Genomic DNA, 23,090 nt, shown 5'->3' with positions numbered 1-23,090 from the left:
GGGTAAGTGCTCATGATGGTCTGCATAGCAAAGAGAGCTTGCTCTCCGAGGACTGTAGCAGTGGAAGTCGCATGACCCTAGAGACGCTGATGGACCCTTTGGGCTTGTCCTAGGCCTTTCGGTGGATGGAGGAAACTTGAGAGGACGTGGCTCAGGAGTGCCACTGTGGTACATCCGTTGCTTGTCATTTGTTCATCCATGTGGCATTTGGTTTTGCTCCCTGCCTGTGGCAGGCCTACGTGTGAACACACTGTGTAAGCTGGCTGTGTCTGTAATGGATACTTTGATTATTCCCTTTGTAGGACTCATTTGACTCTGGTTAGAAAGTGTTTAGAAAACACCCAACCACATCACACTGAAGTTTCCAAGTCCAGGACCAAAGTTGTCACCACAAAATTTGCCTGTGGTCTGATTTAGAAAGCCATGCTATCCAATGGACTGTCCGACTGGGTGCACCCTGCCCCCCTCTCAGTTTCTTATCTCTCTCAAGCCTCCACATGGATTAAGTCACGTGATTCACCTGAGGACGTGAAGGCCTTTTCTAGACCTGCTCAGGTGTCACTGGGTGGCTGGATTGGAAGGTTTTGTCTATGGCTGGGCTGATCACTTGCTATCTGTTGCTGAGGACAATAGGGAGAAACATCCTGGAGGGGAGCATTGTTCTTCCCAATGCTCCAGAAATCATGTCTGTAATGGATTGTCTCTTGAAGGAGCCCAGGGTGTCTCTCTTGCATCCTCTTTTTGAGCTGGCAGACTAGATAGCCTTAAAGATCCATCTGGCTTAGGAAGGGGTGGTCTCCATCTCCTGTAACATCTCCCTCGCCCTGGATCTCAGTCTCTACTCTGTTCCTGGCCGTTGCACCGAGATCTGGGAGAGTCTCAGTTCTGAGATGCTTCCAGAACTCCCCAGCTTCCCCTAGAGATTTCAGGCGGTTGGGAACTTTCCATCAGTCCCATTCGTGAGAATGAGCACCAGAAGGACAACATCAGAAGCTTCCTCTGGCTTCTGTATTGGTTACTTCTCAGTCACTAAAATAAAATACCATGACCAGTGTCACTTACAGGAGGAACGGCTTCTTTTGTTTTATGGGCCCAGACAAAGACACGTTCATTATGGTGGTGAGGCCTGGCAGCGAGCAGGCATGGTGGCAGGGGAAAGAAACTCCTCAGCCATCATCGAAAAGCAGAGAGCAAACTGAGAGTGGCCCGAGGACTTTAGGGGAGAGAGAGAGAGAGAGAGAGAGAGAGAGAGTCCTGCTCATGCAGGATATGCACACACACAGAGACAATAAGTGGTGCACAATACTTAAAAAGCAAAACTGAGTGCCCTGGGGCGTGGCGGGCCAGGAGGTGTGTTGTTTTTCCCTCCTGGTTGATAGCTCTGTCCTAAGTCACTCCCTTGCGGTTCTTTACCTCTTTGAGTAGCCTTTTTCCCCCCTACTTCTTCCCAAGCAACAATGCAATCCCTTATTTCTTTGGGCTTTGAGGGCCCTGCCTGAGATTTGCTGCCTTTGTTGGGTGAAGCCATTCATTCAGATTCTTTGCCATTAGTCAGCCTCACTGCCGTGGTTAATGATAAAGGGGGATTCTGGGGAGTAGAAATTAGGGTTCTTTCTGGCTAACCCATTTGGGAGGCAGCCCTTTTAGAATGTGACTGAACGTTCCCCTAATGATAGAGCGGATGCTGCCTGAAGTGGGGTCGTGGTGGCCCAGGCCTCTCCAGCAAAGAGAATTTTGCAGTGATCTCTGGCCAAATTAAAGAGTATAACTGCACATTCAGACCCCCTGGTGAGTTTGTTTTTTTTAAAACACACTGCAGGCACAGGATCTTCTGACCTATTTCTAGGTGGGTTTAGCCTTTTGAGTTTGGAAGCTTCCAGCCTCTAAGATCTTGTCTCAACAGCTGGGCTTCTGGTGAAATGGACTGAATATATGTTCACACAGGTTTCTAGAAGCCAGAGGTGCCCTCTGAGCTCTGTTTCCTGCTCTGCCCTGTCCTCTTTGCAAGAGGAGGGGCTTCACTGCTAAGGCCTGGTTGGGGGCGTGGCTTGCATAGCCAGTGCATCAAGAATCTTGGGAAACAGCTGGAAACGAGCCTCTGGATTCAGTTGCTGTCCTTGGTGTCTAAAAGGTTTCACTGCTCCTTCCCCAGCACTGGTTAGGAGAGGGAGTGAGTGGGAAAACGGGGTGGGAGCTGGGATAAGAGGAGCATGTGGCAGAAGTATCTTGGCTGGCTTGGTGACTGCCATCTCCAGCCCTGTGGGCCACCCGCTGTGCTGTGTTTCTGCCAGAAGCCTACTGTCTTAGATGGACTGAGTCGTGTTTATGACCTAGTCTCCCTCTAATGATAGGTCAGAACTGGAGTCCTTGCTTGTGGGGAGCCTGCGTGCAAGGAATCAGATGATCTTGGTAATGACATAGAATCAGGGTACTCCAGGCAACCATTGAGATCTGTCCTAGCTCTGCTCTTGTGGCTAGGTGGCACTCACTGGGCCACTTCAGAGGATGAGCATCACGTGACAGGCAGTATCAGGAGTGCACCAAGAACCAGCTCTGAGCTGGTAGTACTTACTCGACGTTTGGAAGCCACCATCCTAATGTCTTTTTAGGTAGCAGTTTTACATCTGTGAGCATGGCAAGGCTGCTCTCTCTTACGCTTATGTACAGAATAAGTGAGAGTTGTGCATTTTTAAAAACATGCTATTTACAAATGGTTGCGGTGATGTTTCTGGTGTGTGTGACTCTCATGTAGTTTATCCATCTTCATTTGTTAGTTTACCCAGTGTCTTTCAGCTATGTATTCATAGCTATCTATGTCTACCTATCGCCTGCCTATATTTATCATCTATCTTTTGCTCTGTAATCTATAAGTTGTCTATAATATATATCTGCCACTTATCTTAATCTGTCTGTCTATCTATCTATCTATCTATCCATCTAAGTATCTATCTATCTATCTATCTATCTATCTATCTATCTATCTATCTATCTATCTATCTAAGTATCTATCTATCTATCTATCCATCTAAGTATCTATCTATCTATCTATCTATCTATCTATCTATCTATCTATCTATCTATCTATCTATCTACCTACCTACCTACCTACCTACCTATCTATCCTAAGTATGTATGTATGTATGTATGTATGTATGTATGTATGTATGTATGTAGGTATATATGTGCCATTTATTGAATCTATTGGGAAATCTCTCTGTCTCTGTCTGTCTGTCTGTCTGTCTGTCTCTCTCTCTCTCACACACACACACCTACTTACCTACTACCTTGGGCTATTATGACAAAATGGGGCAGTTTACAAACCACAGAAATCTACTCAGAGTTGTGGATGCTGGGGAGTATAGCATCAAGACACTAGAAAATGTGGTGTCTTGTGAGGGCCTGCTTTATGAGTTATAGACACTGTGCCTTCACATGGTGGGGGAGGGTTCATGGACCTTTGTAGTAAGAACCCTAAGTCCATTCATAGAGTCAGCAGTTCCATGATCACTTCTTAAAACCTCACCTCCTAATGTTATCCTCCTAGGGGTGAGATTTCAACATAAGAAATTGGGGCGGGGGAGACACTACTCTTCTTTAGGTCATAGCTCACTCTGTGACCCATCCATCTACCTCCTGTCTGTCTGTCTGTCACCTATTCATCTCTTTTAATTAATCTGTCACATATGCATCGATCTACTGTGTTTATTGGCATCTCTGTAATCTACTGCAGTATTAAATGTGTCTGTACCTATCTATTGAATCACCCATCCATGAGTCTTGTCTGTCATTCATCGAGCCTGTCTCTCCCATCAGTCATCTGTCTGTCTCTTCTGAATGGAGGATGCAGACCCCTTCTGCCTGAATGCGTGCTGAGGTACAGTATTTGATAAGATCAGGAAGCATTTAGAGTCTGTTTTGTGTCGAAGCCTATGTAAAGCAGTTCCTCTTTTGAACACAGCAAGAAAAAAATGATTACAAACTAAAGTAAAAAAAAAAAAAATGTAACTTTTACATTTTTCCACTCTGGGGTCTAGGTTTTCTTGGCAACACATTTGGCTTTGTAGATGTAAATCTGTGCCCTTAGGACACTTTTCTCACTGGATCTCAGTTGTCTTTGGAACTCCAAGGAGGCCAGTACTGCGCCTCTTCTGAGCTGCTGTGCACGCTGAGCCCTGGGGTTTTCACGGTGGACCTGTTACCAGGTCTGTACCTTAGTGTCCATTTTGCCCTGAGCTGGCACCAGCATCCTCTGCTGCACCCTCCTGTCCTGAAGCTTGGTGTAGATCCTAGGATACAGCCCCACGTCCTTCCTCTGCCAGCCTTAGGGACTGACCCTTTCCAGTGGGTATTTTGGCTAAGGAACCATTTAGTCATATAGTGCCTACAACTCAGGGAAGTGGGCTTGGGAAGGGCCTGACAGAAAGCAGAGCTCTGTCTCCTCTGGGTGGATACTGCGGACTGTGTCTTCCTGTCTCATAGCATCAAACCAGAGGGTGACATCATGGCTCCCATGGCGCCATGAGTGGCTGGTTCAGGAAGGTGCACCTGGCAGATACCTCTCCTGTTCTCCTTTAGCTGGTAGTTGTTACAGTCATTCTTTATTTTGCACCTTAATTCATTATCAATACAAATCATAACAGATAAAAGCCAGGCTGAATACAGCCACTATTAAACCTGGGAGCGGAAGAAAGTTGCTCTTCAGGGTTTGAACTGGGAACTTGACAGGAAGTCACAGCTTAAGTAAGGAGTCTTGGTTGTGTGTTGGGTCATTTTGTGCAGCTCTGTGGAACTTCTCTAAGGACAAACATTTAAGGTCCTGTCTGATGGATGCACTTCAGCCTATATCCTATTAATGTAACATCGGGGCAATGGTGCAGGCCAGACTGACCCAAGCAAAGAAAGGCATGTGTGGACTATTAAGGTGCTTCTCCTCTTTTGTTCCCTTGTCCTCTGGCGACCTCTGCCAATGACCTCACAGATGCTTTCTGCGCCTTCTGGACCTTCTCCGTAGACATCCAGCAGGAGTCAAGGACAGCATTCTGTCCCGGTTACAAGACCCGGGAAGAAAATTTATTTGCAAGTAGAGATTATTAATTAAGTGCTCGGAGAATCTGCAAACCCTGGGCCCTCATTTCCTGTCCCATCCTCCCTTTGACCTTGAAGGTCAAGAGCTGACTACCCAGCTAGGACTGAAGGACTGGGAGGAAGCCCAGAGATGACTGCGGACTTGCTTCATTCCTCTGAGCTTAGCTAAGGTTCCGATCTAAGCACTGACAGGGCGCAGATAGGAGTCAGGGAGTTCACGCGGCAAGGAAGCGAGGCAGCCAGCCCTAGAGGTCCACAGAGCTCCACATCTGCAGTGCTGGGATTGTCATTGAACACCACCATGTCCAAATTTTCAGCGTTTGCTCTAGGGATTGATCTCAGCCCTTCAGATTTGTACGGCAAGCACTTAATCAACTAAACTGTTTCCTTAGCCCAAAGGGTTCGCTTTTTTGCTTGTTTGCTTGCTTTTTAACAATTAGAATGTCCGTGAACACCACAGAAGCCCTGGGCACATCCCTTACTTACTTTGAGTTGGCCGGCAGGACCAGGCTTCTGTCCAGTCCCCCATCTCGCCAGCAGCAGGAAGATTCTAGTATTGAGGCTTTATCCTGCATTTCCAACCAACTATCACTTCAAAGTGCCTTTCCCTTTTCTGTAATATAGAGGGAGAAAATGATCAGTTATTGGACATCTCCCACTAAGAGGGAGGCTACACCCGTGGGGAGAAGCTTGCCACCACGGTGGTCTACTGACTGCCTCTGGTCTCTCCACAGTAGCCCTGCCTCCCTGACCTAGATTTCTCCTGCATTTCCGAGTGCTATTTGGACAGCAGTCCCCAGTAGTGAGTTACGCCATGAATTCACCAGCCTAAGTGAATCTCACTTGGGAGAGGCCCCAGCCCCTGTTCAATGTCAAGTGGAGCCAACTGCCCTCAGAGGCTCCTTGACCTTGTCTGGGGCTCCTCTTTCCCAAGTCTCTGTGAGGTTTATCAGCTCAGCCCTCCCTATACCTGATGGAGAACCCTTGAATTCGGTGTTTTGCTGATGGGGGTGGGGCTGGGGTTGTGGGTGGGAGTCTGGGAACAGGGGGGAGCCCACCACCGTCCGGGCTTGGGGCTGTTGCTCATAGCATTGTTTTTTTCCTTTGTGTAGCTATCCCAGGGATTCACTAAGGAAACATGAGGTACAGTGGAAAGAATTTGAGGCCTCCATCTCTCAAGGACGCATCTTCTTAGAGAGAATCAGGAGACCTTAGTTCTGGGATAGACTACTGCTTATTAGCTCCAGCAAGAAGCCCTCCATGCCTCCCTGGATTTCCTTGCTTGTTGGAGGCCTTTCATGCCTCCTGGCATTTAGGAGAGGGTTCAGGGTGTGGTAGATTAGACAGAACTGGGCACGAGGCCGGGGTGAGTTACAGAGGTGGAAGGGAGGCAGTCCATCAGCTTCCCTTCTGACAGCCCAACTGGTTTATAGGAATGTCTGACTCTGGGAGATTTGGGGGCTAAATTTGTTTTGTGGACTGACTTCTGCATTGTTGAGAATTGTTTTACCACCCCTTCCTCATGCTCAAAGTGCTTGCTCCTCACTGCCCTGAAGTGGCTTTTGTCCTGTTTGTTCCAGAGACACATTCTCATTGTCACCTGATTTTTGCCTCTTGTTAAGAGCGTTCAGCCGTGTGGCTACTGGAGACCCCTTGCGTTCCGCCACTTTCTATGGCTCTAACAAAATAGCACAGACTAGGTCCTTTATAAAGAACAGAGGGTATGGCTCTAAGTAAATAGCACAGACTAGGTCCTTTATAAAGAACAGAGGGTTTGGGGCTCGTCTAGGAAATCCAGGAACTTGGTGAGGGCATTTGGAGAGGGTAGTGGGGCTAGGACAAAGCGACGGGAGGGAGGTGCTACATGGCATGATGTGGTCAGACTTGTCCTCTTTTCCTCTTCTTACAAGACCACTAACGCTGTGATGGGGGCCCATCCTTATAACCCCTAGACTAAACACTTCCTGAAGCCCCTGCCTCTGACACACCGTTGACGTAAGAATCTAGGATGGAAATTTAAACACATTCACTTTGGGGAGCTCAGCGAACTTTGAGGTATTCATTCAAATGATGGCCGTGCTCCCCCTCCCACCATCTATAGACACAGGCTTTCCTGTCTTCCTTTGAAGACTCTTTGCTTTGCTGAGCTCTGTGCTTCCCCAGGCAGGGCAACCCGAGTGCCACCTTCTTCACCACCCTGGTGGGACATCTCTCCTGTGGGACACAGCCTCCAGCACAGGAGAGAGTCAGCTATCTTAGATCATAGGAGAAAGTACATATAAGTCCCGGCTGTGATGCCTGGTCATTCTGTCCTTTGAGGATGTAGTGAGCTGGATGCCAGACTTCGATTGTCTTTGTTACGGTCGTTTCTTGGGTGGTGCACTGAAGAAAGGGGGCGTGGCCTTCAGCCAGGGATGAGGTCACCTGTGTCTTCCCACACGTGAAAACCTGAATGCATTTTCACGTACAGATTTGCTTATTCTGGGCACTTCATGTGAGTAGAATCATAATCCCGGTGCTTTTGTCTGTGGCTTTCTCCCTTCATTGTATCGTTTTTAGGGTTCACCTGTGCTGTGCCGTGCCGTGTGCCCTGACCCTCACCCTCAATGCTAGGATTACCAGCATGTAACTGCTCAGTTGACAACTTGGGTTTTGAACCTGTTTTGCTAACCCTGATGTGATAAGTTCAAGGTGGTACCCAGAAAACAGGTGGATTATTGGAAGTTGGAGTTGCCCCAGAAATGTTTCCTGCACAGACAAAGAAAATACATTTCTTGGGGTTCTTTTCAATGCAGTCCTTAAATATTCAAAGGATCTGATGGAAGAAAATATTTCTAGAAAGAGAAGTTTATTGAAGTAACCAATTTGAAAATATGTACTAAGGCTGAAAGATTCTATTATAAGCCATAAATGACCAATGGGAAATATAATTTAAGTATTCTTTTTAAAGTAGCAGCATAAAATTAAGGATGTTAAGAACATAATACTACATGTGCTTCCTAAGAGAAAAGTTTAGTAAGTGAAAAGAAATGCATTGTTCATAGAAAAACTGCATGCTGTAAAGAAAGATTCTTCTGCAGCTGCTTTCTATAGACTCTAAATATCAAAAGGTGGTTCTGGGGAGATGGCTCAGCAGTTAAGAACATATATTGCACTTGTGGAGGACCCAAGTTCAGTTGCCAGCACCTATGTTTGGTGGCTCTTATCTGCATGCAACTCCAGGGCGTCCAACACTACCTGGGTGTACCAGCGTTCATGTGCAGGTATACTACCTGCTCCAGAAAGGTACATACACACACACACACACACACACACACACACACACACACACACACACACAATTAATAATAAAAATCTTAAAAGACATCTCAAAAGGTGCATATGTGTGTGTGTGTGTGTGTGTGGTCAGGTGGGAGATTAAAAAAGATGGTAAGAGATGAGAATATTCTAAAAGGTCATGATAAAGAGAGACAGGAGATCACAACGGGGTAGATACTAAAAAAAAAAAAAAAACAAAAAACCAACTACAAAATAGTCATAATTAAAAAATAGTATAGCACTGCCGGGCAGTGGGGGCGCATGCCTTTAATCCCAGCACTTGGGAGGCAGAGGCAGGCAGATTTCTGAGGCCAGCCTGGTCTACAGAGTGAGTTCCAGGACAGTCAGGGCTACACAGAGAAACCCTGTCTCAAAAAAACAAAAAACAACAGCAAAAAAATAGTATAGCACTGTTACTCATTGTATCAAGTCAACCACAATGACCAAAGTGACTGGTTAAGTAAAGTTTGTAACTTCCTCTCTAGGAAAAGGTAGTATGTAGTCATTGCAAACTTCTGTGGAAAACCGCTACTCAGTGGGTGTCTTAAAGTGTATCTATGGGCGACACACACACTTCACAGCATGTATATGAAGGTCAGAGGAAACATTGAAGGAATTATTTCTCTCTTTCTACCATGTGGACCTGGGGACTGAATAGCCAGTAGATTTGGCAGCCAGTGTCTTTACCTACTTACCAGCCCTAATCAGGTCATTTTTATTTTATTTATTTGTTATTCGTTGCCTAGAATGATCTCAAAACTCATAGGCTCAAGAGCGCTTCTGCCTCACTTTCTGAATTCTAGAACTATAAGCAAACAGGATTGTGTCTAACAGATCCCCTCCCCCTTTATTTTAAAGAGAGAACTTTTGTGATGAACAATTTATCTACTATGCTATTTTAATACTGTATTTAAATTATATTTGTGTGTATGAATGGGGAAGAAGAATGATCTAGACATTCATAAAAATAAAAGACCATTTGAGTAGTTTCTTCGGCTGGTTGGATAAATTGCGTGTATGGTTCCCCTCCATTTTTCAGTTTCCAGGTGCCTTTGCATTCGGAGTTGCGCTTCGGATCTGGGTTTCCCTGTTATTCCTGAAAACCGGGAGAGCATATTGTGAGCCTGTGTTATTGTGAGGACATACTTGTATTTATGTGTGATGGGATGCTGGTGGGTGTCCCCTGGAGGCTAAGCAGCGGCCCCTTATCAGGATTCCACAGCGTTCCGTTATCAGACTCTGTCCAGATTGTCTCCTATTCAGTCTTTCTAACCAACTGGGGACAAAACACACCCATTGAACCGTCATCCTCAGTGGAAAAGGGGGACACTGGCCAGTGCAGTGGCTGTGTCAGGCTCCAGTGAGGCTGTGATATGGTTTGTGCTGTCCTTTTGAATTCAGTCCAGATTCCTAGGAAGAAAACACCCCACCCCTCCCCCCTCCTTTTGGCTTTAAATTGAGTCCAGTCAACAGATGACCTCACCAAGTCTTCCTTCCCTGCTGGACTTTGTTTGGAGGGGATGTAAGAGGCATTGTGCAATGTTGGAACAAACAGTGGAGGCCAGCCTTTTTTTGTTTTTGTTTCTTAGTTTAGCACCAAGCCCAGAAAACCGATCTATTCCTGACTGTACAGGGAGCCAGCCATACAGCAGCTTTTGTGTAAGGGTGGGATGTCTGTCCGTGTACTGACGGGCTCCTGTATACAATGTGGTTAGTATTTGAACAATGCATTATCCATAAAATCCATATGTGTCCTCACATAAAGGTGTGAACACAGTACCCTTTGTTTCGATCCATATTTTCACAGACGAGTCACTGTTATCAGGCTGTAGTGTTTCTGTGTGGACGTCTAGGGATATGTACACATGACCCTTCTCCTTGACTGGCACATTGTTCTTTCCTGTTATTGTCTGTGGCCTTTGGGCTTCTGGGAGTATTCTGACCAGCTTTGCATAAGTAAATGTGTGTGCTACCGTTAGTCCCTGCTAAGGGGAAGTCTAAAACCTCAAGTATATCCTTGGATTGTCTTCTGGACAAGAAACCTTCGAAATGAAGACTGAGGTAATCCCGTTCTTTGTACATAGAAGCCATTTATCTATCTATCTATCTATCTATCTATCTATCTATCTATCTATCTATCTATCTATCTTCCTATCTTCCTTCCTTCCTTCCTTCCTTCCTTCCTTCCTTCCTTCCTTCCTTCCTTCCTTCCTTCCTTCCTTTCCTTCATATTCTCTCTCTCTCTCTCTCTCTCTCTCTCTCTCTCTCTCTCTCTCTCTCTCTCTCTCTCTTCTTTCTCCTATGATGTTCCATCCTGCCCCATAATCTCTTATTTCTGGCAAGCCAGCACCAACTCTGTGGTTCTGTAGCCCAGGGCAACTGAAAACTGAGACAAACAGAGGAAGTGTCATGAATGACATATTTCTCTAGCCACCTCATCTGGCCAGCCCAGGCAGTGGCCCACCCTCTGTCACGGTGCTCACAGCTCAATCTGGCCAGGGAGGGTTGACCTAGCCTCATGAGGAAAATCTTTAGGCTGCTCTTGGTCCACAGACTTATCACGCTCTTGATTCTTTCTGTAATTTGCTCATTGTCTGGAATTTATTTCTGGCAGACTGTGGTGAAAATTGGGAAGTGTCTTCTATTTCCCTTAAGCTGCCCAAAAAGGCCTCTTTGTCGCTCAAACATGGGCCTCACGTGCATGCATGAACTTCCATATGCATGCATATACATTCACTCATGGGCTCGTGAGAACACACACACACACACACACACACACACACACACACACACACACACACACACACACACCTACCTGTGTACATATGTACACATGGGAAAGGGAAAGACCCAGGCATCCAGCCAGCCCGGGCTTCCTGTGTCCCTAGGGGCTTTGAAAGTAAGCATTGCTCCAACACTGTCAGCCTGCTGTGGATGGGGCTGATGTTGGGGAGATCTAGGATGCTCTGGGATTAGGTTGCTTTGGTTTTCATTGGGCTGACAGAGAGCCCTACTAATGAGGCCAGTTTGTTATCTGCCCTGATTGGCGGCTTTCCCCACATCCAAGTCCTCTTAACTTGGGGAAGTGAGTTTACCTGATCCTAACACTTTCCATATAGGAATGCCTTTTGTTTTGTTTTGTTTTGTTTTGTTTTGTTTTGTTTTGTTTTGTTTTGTTTTGTATCCTGGTGTCCCTGAGTGGGTAGGTATGTGTGGTGGCAGGCAGTGCAGGGAATTTCCGCAGGAAGTGAGAAGTCTCCTTTCCCGACAGCCCTCAGAGGATCTCTCCGACTTACCCACTTGCCCCATAAATAGGACAGCTTTGTCTAGTTCCTTGGGCTTTGGTCTGTTTCTGCAGAAGCCTGTTCCTTTGAGGGCGTGATTCAGAGTTCCAAGCCTTTCTGGTGGTGCTGTGGCCTTGGCCTTCCCTCCGCACAGCCTTTATCCAGTTCCTCCCCCCACCCTGTTCTTCCTCACCAAAACTCCCTGCACGAGGCCACCCTCATTCCCATCCCTTCCCCTGCTGCTGGGGGTGTGTGGCTGGTCTCCCCAGGAGGAGCTTTATGTGTTAGAGACCACAGCACTGGCTGGGAATCTCATGAAACAGCTTCCTGTTCTCCCGTGTTACCTGCTATTTTACAACAGCCCTGTGTGCAGTGATTAGAATTATGTCTATTTTACAGAGAAGAAGACTAAGGTCCAGAGAGGGTCAAGGACCTTGAGGTTCTACAGCCAGTGAGAGAAGTGGTACCAGGCTGCAAACCCAGGCACTGTGGTTTCAGTTTCCCACCTAGATGCTCTTGCTGTGCCTCTTTTGCAGATGGGGAAGTTGAGGCACTGAGGAGTTAAATAACTTGCTCAGCTTTCTGGACCTCATCCATGGTCGTGCCAGGATTCAAGGCCAGACCTGTGACTTGTCAAGTCCCTGTTTCCTGCAAGCTCAGGGTGGACAGTTATAGCACTGGTCCCCAGACATTTGAATGAGCAACTATTTCCTTCCATCTTTTCGGATGAGCGAGCCCCCGTGGTCTGAGGATGTGAGAGCTGGCGAGTTTGAGGGCTTGCAGTGTCTCTGAGAGCAGGGTGCTGGCAAGGCCGGGCAGTCACTTCTCCAAAGCTAGAGGAATTCCAGGCTTGACACGCCCTTTGGAGTCAGTGTGTGTTTCTCCCTCTGGTGAGGGGACGGGAGCTGCTGTCAATGTGGCTTTTGTTCAGAGTCTGATCCAGAGTGCTTGTCAAATGACAGGAAGCAGGAACCTCACCCTTCCCTCGGCCAGGGACTTCAACATTTCTTAGAGAAACTCTATGCAGCTCGGAGCCTGCAGCATGGTGAGTGAGCAGGTTTGGCTGGGGTATTTGGTCACCCTTGGCTCTCCTTGCTTTCTCCCGCAGGCCACAGTTGTTTCCTCCTGCTGCAGGCATGGTATTTCCTATAAATTGTCCTTGTTGTGACATGAACATAGAGTAGAGAGGGGACACAGCTTCTCTCAGTGCTGGGACTAAGGGCCTGGGCTGCCCTACCCTGTGGCCTCCTTTGTGCACGCCTAGTGTCGGCGTTAGCTGGGAATTACCCTGGATGCAGGCCCATAGCTGAAGGAGGGCTGAGCAAGAGTTAGAATTAAGATGGCAAAAGTGGCCACTGGTCCAGGCTTCATGGAATAGGGAGTCTGTCTGTACAGTGTGGTCTACAAGACCTTCCATGGGTTCCTCTCTCCTCCTAGATGGGTCTTGGAAAGTGGCCAGTTTTCTAGAACAAAGGCAGCCGGGAAGGGTGAAGGGGGTGTTGTGTTTGTCTCTTTAAATAGCAAACATGTTAACAGAACACCAGCATTATCTGGAATCACATTTCCATGAGTTGCTAGTGGCAGAGTGAAGCCATTTTGATCATCTGGACTAAGAGCTTCAGTCTATCTGTCCATGCCATGCCAACTTCAGCATCCTCTCCAGGGAGGACCTTGAAGTAGAGGACCAGTTAGGAACATGAGTGTGTTCCTAAGAACGTTATGCATCATTGGAGGGATGTGGGAAAAGCTGCAGGCTGTTTCTCAGGGAAACGGTGAAATTGATGGACACCCACAAGGATGTCTTTCATCAGAAGATGGACCAAGAAGATGGTAGCCCAACATGCTCTTAAGATAAAGCAAAGCTCCACACAGGCAGCAAGGAGCATGGCCTGTGATGACCCCTCATTAAGTATATGTATCTACATAACAGATTATGACAAATAGTTATTAATAAGGTGGTAGGATTATGGGTAACCTTTTCTTCTATTATAGTGAAAAAGAAAAAGAGATTCAGGGTTCAGACATGAGTTAAACTCCAAAGCTGTTCCATCTGGTTATTTGTCTTTAAAAAGAATATATATGTATATATTCACACATATGCATGGTGAGGGAGTGCCACAGTGTGGAGGTCGGAGGATAACATTCAGGAACCTCTCTTTTTCTCTCTTTCTACCATGTGGTTCAGGTCATTAGGTTTGGGGGGGTTAGGTACTTCCACCCTCTGAGCCATCCTGACAGCCCTGATTATATAACTTTTAAACTTCTCCAGAACCTAGATTCTTTGTCAGGAAAGTGGTAGGTGGTCCTAGCAAACTTTTGACACCCTGGTCTTAGTTGCAAAATCCCTCCAGCTTGAGTCCGCCTGGCCAGCTTATATGTCAGTTGGCTTCTTGGTCATGTGATAACAATCTTGTGTATGACGTCTTAGTCTTTGAAGACCCTCTGTGGTTAACCCAGGCTTCTACATATCCATTGTCAGGGCTCAAGGTTTTTGGTGTGTGTGTGTGTGTGTGTGTGTGTGTGTGTGTGTGTGTGTATTTATGAATTGGTCTCTCACTGAAACCTGGAATTCACTGTTCTAACTGGACAAGCTGGTCAGCAAATCTCTCTACTGGGCTTACGTTGCATGCTTGTGTTTTAGTGGATGCTGGACTCTGGACTCTGGTCCTCATACTTGTACAGTAAGCATGTTGCCCACTCTGCCCATTGATCCATCTCCCCAGCCACGTGGCTTGCCTTAGTCACAGTTCTGTTGCTGCGAAGAGACACCGTGACTAAGGTGTCTTATAAAAGAAAGCATTTAATTGAAGGCTTGCTTGCAGCATCAGTGAGCGAGTCATTTTTCATCATGGTGGGGTGCATGGGAGCAGGCAGTCACTGGATCAGTGCCTGAGAGCTTACAGCTGATCCACAACCATGAGGCAGTGAGATAGGGGAGGGAGGGCAAAGGAAGGAGTTCAAGCACTAACTGGGGATGGTGACTTTTGAAACCTTAAAGCCCACCCCTGTGACACACTTCCTCCAACAGACCACACCAATCCTTCCCAAACAATTCCACCAACTGCAGACCAAGCATTCAAATATACGAGCCTACTGGGGGCCATTCTCATTCAAACTACCACATGGCTCATGTTTTGATAAAACTTTCAGTTGTTGCCCAAACCATGTTCAACCTTTATGAGTGAATGAGCTCAAGCCACCAAGCCCTAGAAAGCCAGTAAAGCTATTTGTCCTGGAGAGGCTCATTCTGGGCAGACAAGAGTGTGGAAAGGGACAACCACTCTGCAGCACAGAAGATGTTTGTCACTAGAGGCTGGAGGAAGGCAAGCGGCTTCACATTCCCAGTTTGCATGGATTCCCCTTCTGTTGTATGATGAACCCCCATGACCAAAGGAACTTATGGAAGGAAGAGTTTTATTTTGACTTATAGTTTAGAAACAGAGTCCATAATAGTTGGGGGCGGGGGGAATGCATGGCAGCAGGCTGCTGGGGCAGGAGGCAGAGAGAGATCGAGATCACATCTTCACCTACATGCAGGGAGCAGAGAGGGTATAGAAACGAGGTGCGGCTAAGAACTGTCAAAGTGATCCACGTCCCTCAGCTAGGCCATACCTCCTAGTTCCAAACCTCCCCAAGCAGTGACACCTACTGAGGACCAAGTGTACAAATACCTGGGCTTCTACGGGGCACTTCTCATTAAAATTACTGTAGCGGATAGGCAGTGGAGGCCTGTGTGTCCCCCAGCTGTGACTGGAGAGTCATATACCCACCCTGCCTGCCCACATTGAGTATCAATCAAGGGAAGGTACCCAACATCACTTTGTGATGTGCTTAGATAAGAAGATGCCCATGAGTTGATAGGTTTGCTTGAAATAAATACACGCTGAGGTGTCACACCATAATAGGTTCATTGTCCCCTCCTCGCGGTTGGTGACTGCTGGAGAGGACAGTGGGTGTTTCTTGAATCAGGTGCTGTGAACCCGTATGCGCTTCTGGGATAGGTCAATAAGAAACATGACATAGGAATTTCATGTTTGACCTGGACCCCATCTTCAAGATAACTCATTATGTATATCCAAATACCTCACTCTGAAATGTGAAACTCTTCCATGGGCATTGTGTGTGTGTGTGTGTGTGTGTGTGTGTGTGTGTGTGTGTGTCACAGTCTCATGTATCCTATATCCCAGGCTGGCTTCCAACTTGCTTTGATCCATCAGCTTCCTTTACCTCCTAAATGCTGGGTTTACAGACCTAGTTTTTTTTTTTTTTTACTACTGGGGCATAGGCATGTTAAGAAAGCCTTCTACCAACCCAGTTCCTTCCCTGGCCCCCGAAAGCAATTCTGTACAATTCGTTAACATGCCTGCAGTATGAGATCAGCGTGGAACTTTCCATACGTGTCAAGATATTTCAGATTCTGAAGCAGTTTGGATTTAGGCCTTTCAGAATTAAGAACTGACAACTTGTAGTCGGTCATTCTCTGGGAAGCCCGGGATTTTCATTGAAAGCATGTCCAGATTCAGGGCGATGGTTCCCGGGCATGCTCTGGGTACCTATGGACTCTGTGGCCATGCTCTAAGGAGGGCAGAAAAGCCAGTGTATGCAAGGCAGTTCACAGATACTTTCCCCATGCCCCATATGTACCCTCAGCTCTGCACGGAGGGGAGCCTTGTGCCTGTTTAGTAGACGAAGCCAGGAAATCCGCCCCTCCCCCCCCAAAAAAAACAACAGCAAGGAAGGCCGCTGGAGGAAGCAGGCCCATGTCTTGGGGTGCTTTGACCCTAGTGTTCACCCTCTTGCCGTTACTGGCTGCTGGAGGGTGGCTATGTCTTTCTCACAGGGCCAGCTAGCCCAGCAAGGTCATCTTACGGATGATCTGTGAGTGATGTTTTCTGGATTGCATCCTCAGTAAGGACTCTCAGTCCCTCCGGAAATGATGGTGACCTCCTGCCCTGTTCCCGAGGACCAGCTCTTCCCTGGAGACCGTCCACGGAAGGAGTACAGTGGGAAAGCTCCCGAAGGCCTTTCAGGGACACGTGTGCAAGTGTCACTAGCTTAGAGGACACATGCTTGTCTCTCAGAAGTGCTGGGCTCCCTAATCAGATACCAGCTTCGGATGTGGACGGAGGGCCTCGCCTTGGAGCCAGGGAGCCTGGTCGTGTTTTGAAGGTGGCATTACCATTGTGCGGTGAACAGGCCCCTCACAGGCCTGAGTGGGTGGGAGTGGAAGGAGAGGCAACTGGAAAAACAGCCCACATGCAGCCAGATTTAGAATGGCTGCTTATCAGAAATTCCCTTCCCCAGGTCACCCGATTCCAGAACGGGGGTGGGGTGGGGGGGTGGGGTGGGGCAGGGAAGGGGTGAGTCCACGGATGGGTGTGTGCACCCCAGGCGCTTCTCGTGTTCCTCGAGGATGGAGGAGCATGGCGTCACATTGTCTGAGTCCCTTTGTGGGTCCTGCTACTGGTCTGAAGGTGTCCCTACTGCCTTGTGGAGTGGAGGCTTGAGCTGCCCTGAGGGAGCAGGTACCCTGAACGGAGCACCCTACCCAGGACTCTCAGCTTCCTTAGGTAGAGAAAGGAATCAGTCAGATCTCGTGGAAAGAAGCATGCCGTTGAAAGAAACATTTTTTTCCTCTCATAAAAATAGGAGGCCCGACCATGAAGTTCAATTGTTCATAGAGGTCTTGCCTACTGTGCATAAGACACTTGGTTTGATGTCCAGCTCTGGGGAATCTGCCTATGTTTAATGATCAGGAACTTTTACCACCAAATCTTAAAACATAGGATCTTAATGAGTGTCCTGGGGGTTGGAGGGATGGCTCAGTGGTTAGCAAGCACGTGCTGCTCTTCTAGAGAACCTAGGTTTGGCTCTCAGCCCCCACAGGTTGACTCACAACCGCCTGTCATTCCAGTTCCAGGGGCTCCGGTGCTCTCTTCTGGCCTCTGTGGGCGCTAGGCACACAGGTGGTGCACAGACTTCCACGGAAGGCAAAACACCATACACACAAGCTGAAAATAAGTCTTAAAGAAAGAAGAGTTCCTCAAAGCAGCTCTGTTTCCGACTGACAGGATAAATGGGGTAAAAGGGAACCAGTTTAGGGGCAGAGCTTGGTCTTTATTCTCTAGGCTGGGCAAATCAAGACATTGAGTGTGTAGGTATAAATTATTTTATCCAATCCAATATTAAAATGTTTAAAGTAATCCTCCTTCTCCCTGGGATGAAGATTATTATTCCCAGACTGAGCATTGCTGCGTTCAGTGTCCTCTTGAGAAATGATGCGGTCTGCTGGTCCCCACGGAAGGAGAGCCCCTCGTCAGACTTCCTGGGTGCCCTGACGTGAAGTCTAGCCGATGCACAAGGCTTTCAAAATGTTATCTACAGATGCAAATACACATAGAAGCAAAAATGCATGCATGTGTACGACACTACCAAAGCATTTATGCAGGCCTGCACATGTGTACATACGAATACGCATGCATTTATATATGTCTCCACATATATGAACATGTAACATGCAGCCTTGTTCTTGATTTCATTCTGTGGGCCACCATTTTTTCCCTTCCTCCTAGTCATCCATTCCTCTTGTTTCTGTGTGATGGGGTCTTCTTATATTGGAAGGTTTCATTGTTGTTTATTTGTATTTTTTTTTAGGCAGGGTGTCACTGTGTGTCTCTGGTTGACTTACACACTATGTAGCCCAGGCTGGCCTCAAACTTGCCAAGCTCCTCCTATCGTCAGCACCTGCATGCTCAGATTGCAGATGTGTGAGCCAGGACAGGCTTGGGTATCTTTCTAAAGCCACTTTTAAGCTTTTGAGAAGGAGATAGACTATAAATAAGGAAATAGAATAAAATACAATATAAAAGAGATACAAAGAAAATGTACCAGATTGAGTTGGTTGATTTGGGGGAGACTGGTGGTGGTAGTTGAGTAGATGTGCTATTAACTTAAAATTATTTCTATTTTAGAAAAGCCAGCTTTGAAGAAGGCAGTTTTCCTTTATGCTCCATGCGGTCTGGTGGGAGAAACATTCCTTGTCCAGCAGGGTGGGGCAGGAGGGTCTCTAGGCTTCATAGCAGCCCTCTGGGTTGCATGGGAAAGCTGACCCTGTTACTAGGAGAGCATGGTTAACTCATCAGATCCAAAGATTCTGCATCTGTGGATTTAGTTAATTCTGGGTTCAGCCAAACCACAAATAATAATAATAAAAAAAGTTTGGAAAACATTTCTGGAAAGTTTCAAAATGCAAAAATTGAAATTCACTTAATGTTAGTACTAATAGCAGGTCCACTCAGGTGGAGCGCTATGTGTCACTGCACCGGGTACTGCAAGCAAACAAGATGAAGAGGGTACAAAGCACAGGGAGAGGGTCTGGAGTGGAGCCCAGGTGTAGCATGCTGGGATCCTGGGTCAATTCTCAGCCTCCTTACAAAAGTATATGGATGTAGTGGGATGCACATGCTATGCCAAAATTTATGCAAGGAACATGGGTATCTACAGATTTTGGTATCCTAGGGTTATCAAGAATGTTGCTCACAGATACTGAGGGGTGTACCTGAACCCCATTTACATTTTCAACAAAATAAAAAGTGAGGTTTGAGCACTAAGGAGTGATTACACCGGGCATGCATTGAACTGCTTCTGGACCACTGTACCTGCTCTGAAGAGCTTACAAGTGTACCGTGTGTGTGTGTGTGTGTGTGTGTGTGTGTGTGTGTGTGTGTGTTGCGCTCAGAAGCCGTTGCAGATGGTAGTGAGACCCAAGATGGTCTCATGAGCTTGGTGGGGAGGTGGTGCCAGGTGAAGAGCCAAGGGCATGGATTTGAGTGAGGGGCTCTGCCTGAGCGAGGAGTGAGGGATGGGCAGGGACAGTGTGAGTCAGAGGAGTAAGACCATGCTGGGGACAGAGAGTACGGAGGACACTGGAGACATCTCCCGGGGTCCCATCCAGCTGCGCTCGGGGGGTGGGGGTGGTGGTGCTTGAGTTGCCCTTCCTGGCAGATGTGCATGGGGGCTGCAGCTGCAGATCAAGGGTCTTACAAGGTCTCTGTGGCCCTGGGAGCGGGGGTTGGAGGAGAGTGAGGGGGAAGCCGCGGTAGCCACAGACAGTCTAAGTGCTTGCTGCTAACAAAGTGATGTTTTTGTTGTTGTCGGGGAGTGGGGTGGAATAGGGAACACAGTTTAGGGAGGAAAATTGGAATTGTCTTGACAGAGTTTTCTAGGGAAGCCTTTTACTAAAGCCATTATCAGCTGACATCATGATACTAGGTAGCTGTGGGTCCCTCTCATTGCAGAGACGGGTCTTTATGCCTGTGTCTGAGAAGACCCCAGTGAGTGAGCGATGCAGAAAGAGTTCTCTCAAACGAACTTAGAAGCATGTTTTAAAATACATTTATTTTAATTGCCATCTAGTAATGATGTGAGCTTACAGGGTGCAGTGTGGCATTCAATACTTGTATGTAATTTGTTTTTGTTTTTGTTTTTTTTTTTTCGAGACAGGGTTTCTCTGTGTAGCCCTGGCTGTCCTGGAACTCACTCTGTAGACCAGGCTGGCCTCGACCTCAGAAATTCGCCTGCCTCTGCCTCCCAAGTGCTGGGATTAAAGGCGTGCGCCACCACCACGCCTGGCTTGTATGTAATTTATAATGGCCAGGCAAGGGTAGCTGTTGTGTCTCGTGACTGTATCTCTGATATGTATGAAGCCAAGTTAAGCCAACCTCAGCTTAGCTGCATCTGCAAGTTTTGATCCTGAGTGTAGGAAATCTAATGTTTCATTTGGGGGAATAGCTTCTGGCTCTAGGTGCCCAGAGACCTGAGCTCTTTTTCTTTATTGTTGCATGAGTTTTATTGAACCATGGACAACTAATTTTAGTGCTCTCCCGTGTATGTGTGTGTGTGTGTGTGTGTGTGTGTGTGTGTGTGTATGCACGCCCATGCATATATGCAGAAGATAGGTGACAATAGTTCCACAAAACCTCATGTTCTCAAGGAACTGGGCAAGAACCCTCCAGGGAACCTATGAGAGATAATAACATGTGCAAAGGCCCTGGGGTAGAGGAACTATCCTGACTGAAAGATGACCTGCAGATAAGAGTACATGGCAGAGACTGCACTGGGTCACGCTGTGGAGGTCAGTCAGAATCTCACAGAGCTTGTTGGAGGACTTTAATCAGCGTCTGTAACGTGGGAGGAAGGCATTGGATGATTTAGACTGAGGAGCAATGTCAGGTTGATAGACTTCCTGTCTATGTGTGATCTTCATAAGAGAGTCAGTAGGAAATAACAATCCCCTGTAAACGCAGCACTGAGACTCGGGGCGGCAGAGCAATGTACCCAAGGGCACCTGCGTGTGACCACTGGAGCCCGGGAACAAACTGTGCAGCCTGAGTTCACGGTCGTTTGTCCTAAGTATCAGCTTCCCTTAGTAATAATATTACAGCAAGCTCAGCTTCAAAATGCTTTGAGCCCTTAAGATGAAAGATTGTCCTTCAATTATGGAGTGGAATTACACGGGAGAAACCTGAGTGGCCAGGAGTGAGCGGTTCTGCTGGATGTTTTAGGAAGGCTTCTATTGCGCATGGCTCCACTCCAGCCTCGCCGAGGCCCGGCTGTCTACTGGGGCGTCTCTCAGCAGCCAGCAGCACAAAGAAGGGTTTGGCTCCTCTTGCTGGCCCTCTGACACTGCCGTTGTCCGTAAGGACTCATTGTCCTTGGAATGTGCCCCAGGTCTCAGATAAATCGGATCTGAGCCGTTCATGCGTGGTTTCACTTGCCGGCTAGTCCAGTGCCAAGTTTCTCCCTGTTGGGTGCTCAGTTGGCTTAAGTGCATTCCTAGACATTGTTGGAGAGATCCCTGTCTCCAGTGGGAACCCAGGGGGCTCAGTTCAGGGTTCAAGTGGGTAAGCACCTGCCCTTGAGTTTTCTTACGATGATGGATGGCATCTGTCTGTTTCTTCCTAGTTGACCATGTTGTCCCTGAGCCCGGGACAAGCCTATTGGCTGCCTTTGATCAGTGGAGGGAGTGGGCTGACAGCAAGTCCTGCTGTGACTATTCACTGCACGTGGACATCACCGAGTGGCACAAGGGCATCCAGGAGGAGATGGAAGCTCTGGTGAAGGACCACGGTAGGTCATGCTTTGTTCTAACCCAAAGCCTTCCTCGAGCAAGTGGGTGGGTGGGCACTTGGGGCTACAGTTTATGCTGATTGTGGGGGCCCTAGCCCAGCATGAGAACCATAAACCTTTATGAACAAGACAGTGTGGCTTTCCTCTGGGGTGCCTTCTTGGTTGACAACTTCCTAGAGATCACTGGCTTGGGGGACTGGTACCAAGGATTAATTAGCCCTCCAAAGCCCAGTGAAGCAGTTGGGTTTGTCTTTGGAGTTTTGAGGCAAACACATCACACAGATCTGGAAGGAGGCTAGTTCAGTAGGTGATGAGTCTTCCAACCTGAGACACCATGAGGAGCCTTTTCTGCTTCAAAGAATCCCAGAAATTGATGGGGAAGGGTTCACAGGGAGGCCAGAGGGGTCCTCATTTACTTTGGGGTGCCCCAGGACTCCTATCCACAGGAGTCTTTGGGGGTTGGGCTTAGGGAGTGGAGCTGAACGACATGGTTTTCCCGGGCCCCCTTCAGTTGAGCTGTGGATCAGGTCCTAGGAGTCACTCTTTGATCACAGTGTCTTGATTTGTGGGGAAGTTTTACTAACTTTTTGTTCGTAGAGGTTCGAAGTCTGAAATAGTGTATGCTGTGAGTCAGAGGTGGGAACAGACAGGGGCAGCTTCCATGGAGGAGGTACAGAACTCTAGATTAACTGTGACCTTGGGAAATTCATGTCAATTTTGAATTCTAATATTTTGAAAATTTCTCCTGCGAATATTGGACTAAGATGCCCTCCTAACCTGGAGGTCACCTTCCTAACACCCTTGACCCTGAAAATTCTGTGCCTGTTTTGTTTTGAAGCTCAAGGACCATTTTAATAGAGTTTAAAAGAAAAAGCCCCAATGGCAGGTATGTTGCCTGGAGGAGGGAGGGAGAAAGGCCAGAGAAAGAGAAGAGACCATGTTGTTTGAGTTAAGCTGGCATGAGGCCAGCCACGTGACAGACAGGCAGCCACGAGACAGGGATGGGAGCTGGAGAAGCAGCAAAGGCCAGAGTGTTAGAGAAAGCGCAGTTCGAAAAGGGGAAGAAGGAGGAGGAGGGGGAGGAGGAGGAGGAAGAAGAGGAGGAAGAAGAGGAGGAACAGGAGGAGGAGGAAGAGGAGGAGGAGGGAGAGGAGGAGGAGGAAGAAGAGGAGGAACAGGAGGAGGAACAGGAGGAGGAAGAGGAAGAGGAGGAGGAGGGGGAGGAGGCGGGAGAGGGAGAAGAAGGAGGAGGAGGAGGAGGAGGAGGAGAAGGAG

The 23,090-nt window shown here is 47.6% G+C and overlaps 1 protein-coding gene across 2 annotated transcripts in view; it reads left to right on the top strand.

Annotated features, from left to right (window-relative positions):
* Window positions 1–23,090, top strand: part of Dpysl2 (dihydropyrimidinase like 2) — a 100,531-nt gene that overhangs the window by 49,656 nt on the left and 27,785 nt on the right. For both annotated transcript variants that reach the window (XM_021204181.2, XM_021204182.2), the window contains exon 4: window positions 21,651–21,815. In XM_021204181.2, the coding sequence (XP_021059840.1) occupies window positions 21,651–21,815 (165 nt within the window). The remainder of the gene's footprint in view (window positions 1–21,650; window positions 21,816–23,090) is intronic.

This window comes from Mus pahari, chromosome 8, assembly GCF_900095145.1.
Source record: "Mus pahari chromosome 8, PAHARI_EIJ_v1.1, whole genome shotgun sequence".
Lineage (NCBI taxonomy): Eukaryota > Metazoa > Chordata > Mammalia > Rodentia > Muridae > Mus > Mus pahari.
The sequence above is the reverse complement of the archived record's forward strand: the minus strand, read 5'-3'. Positions and strand labels throughout refer to the sequence as shown.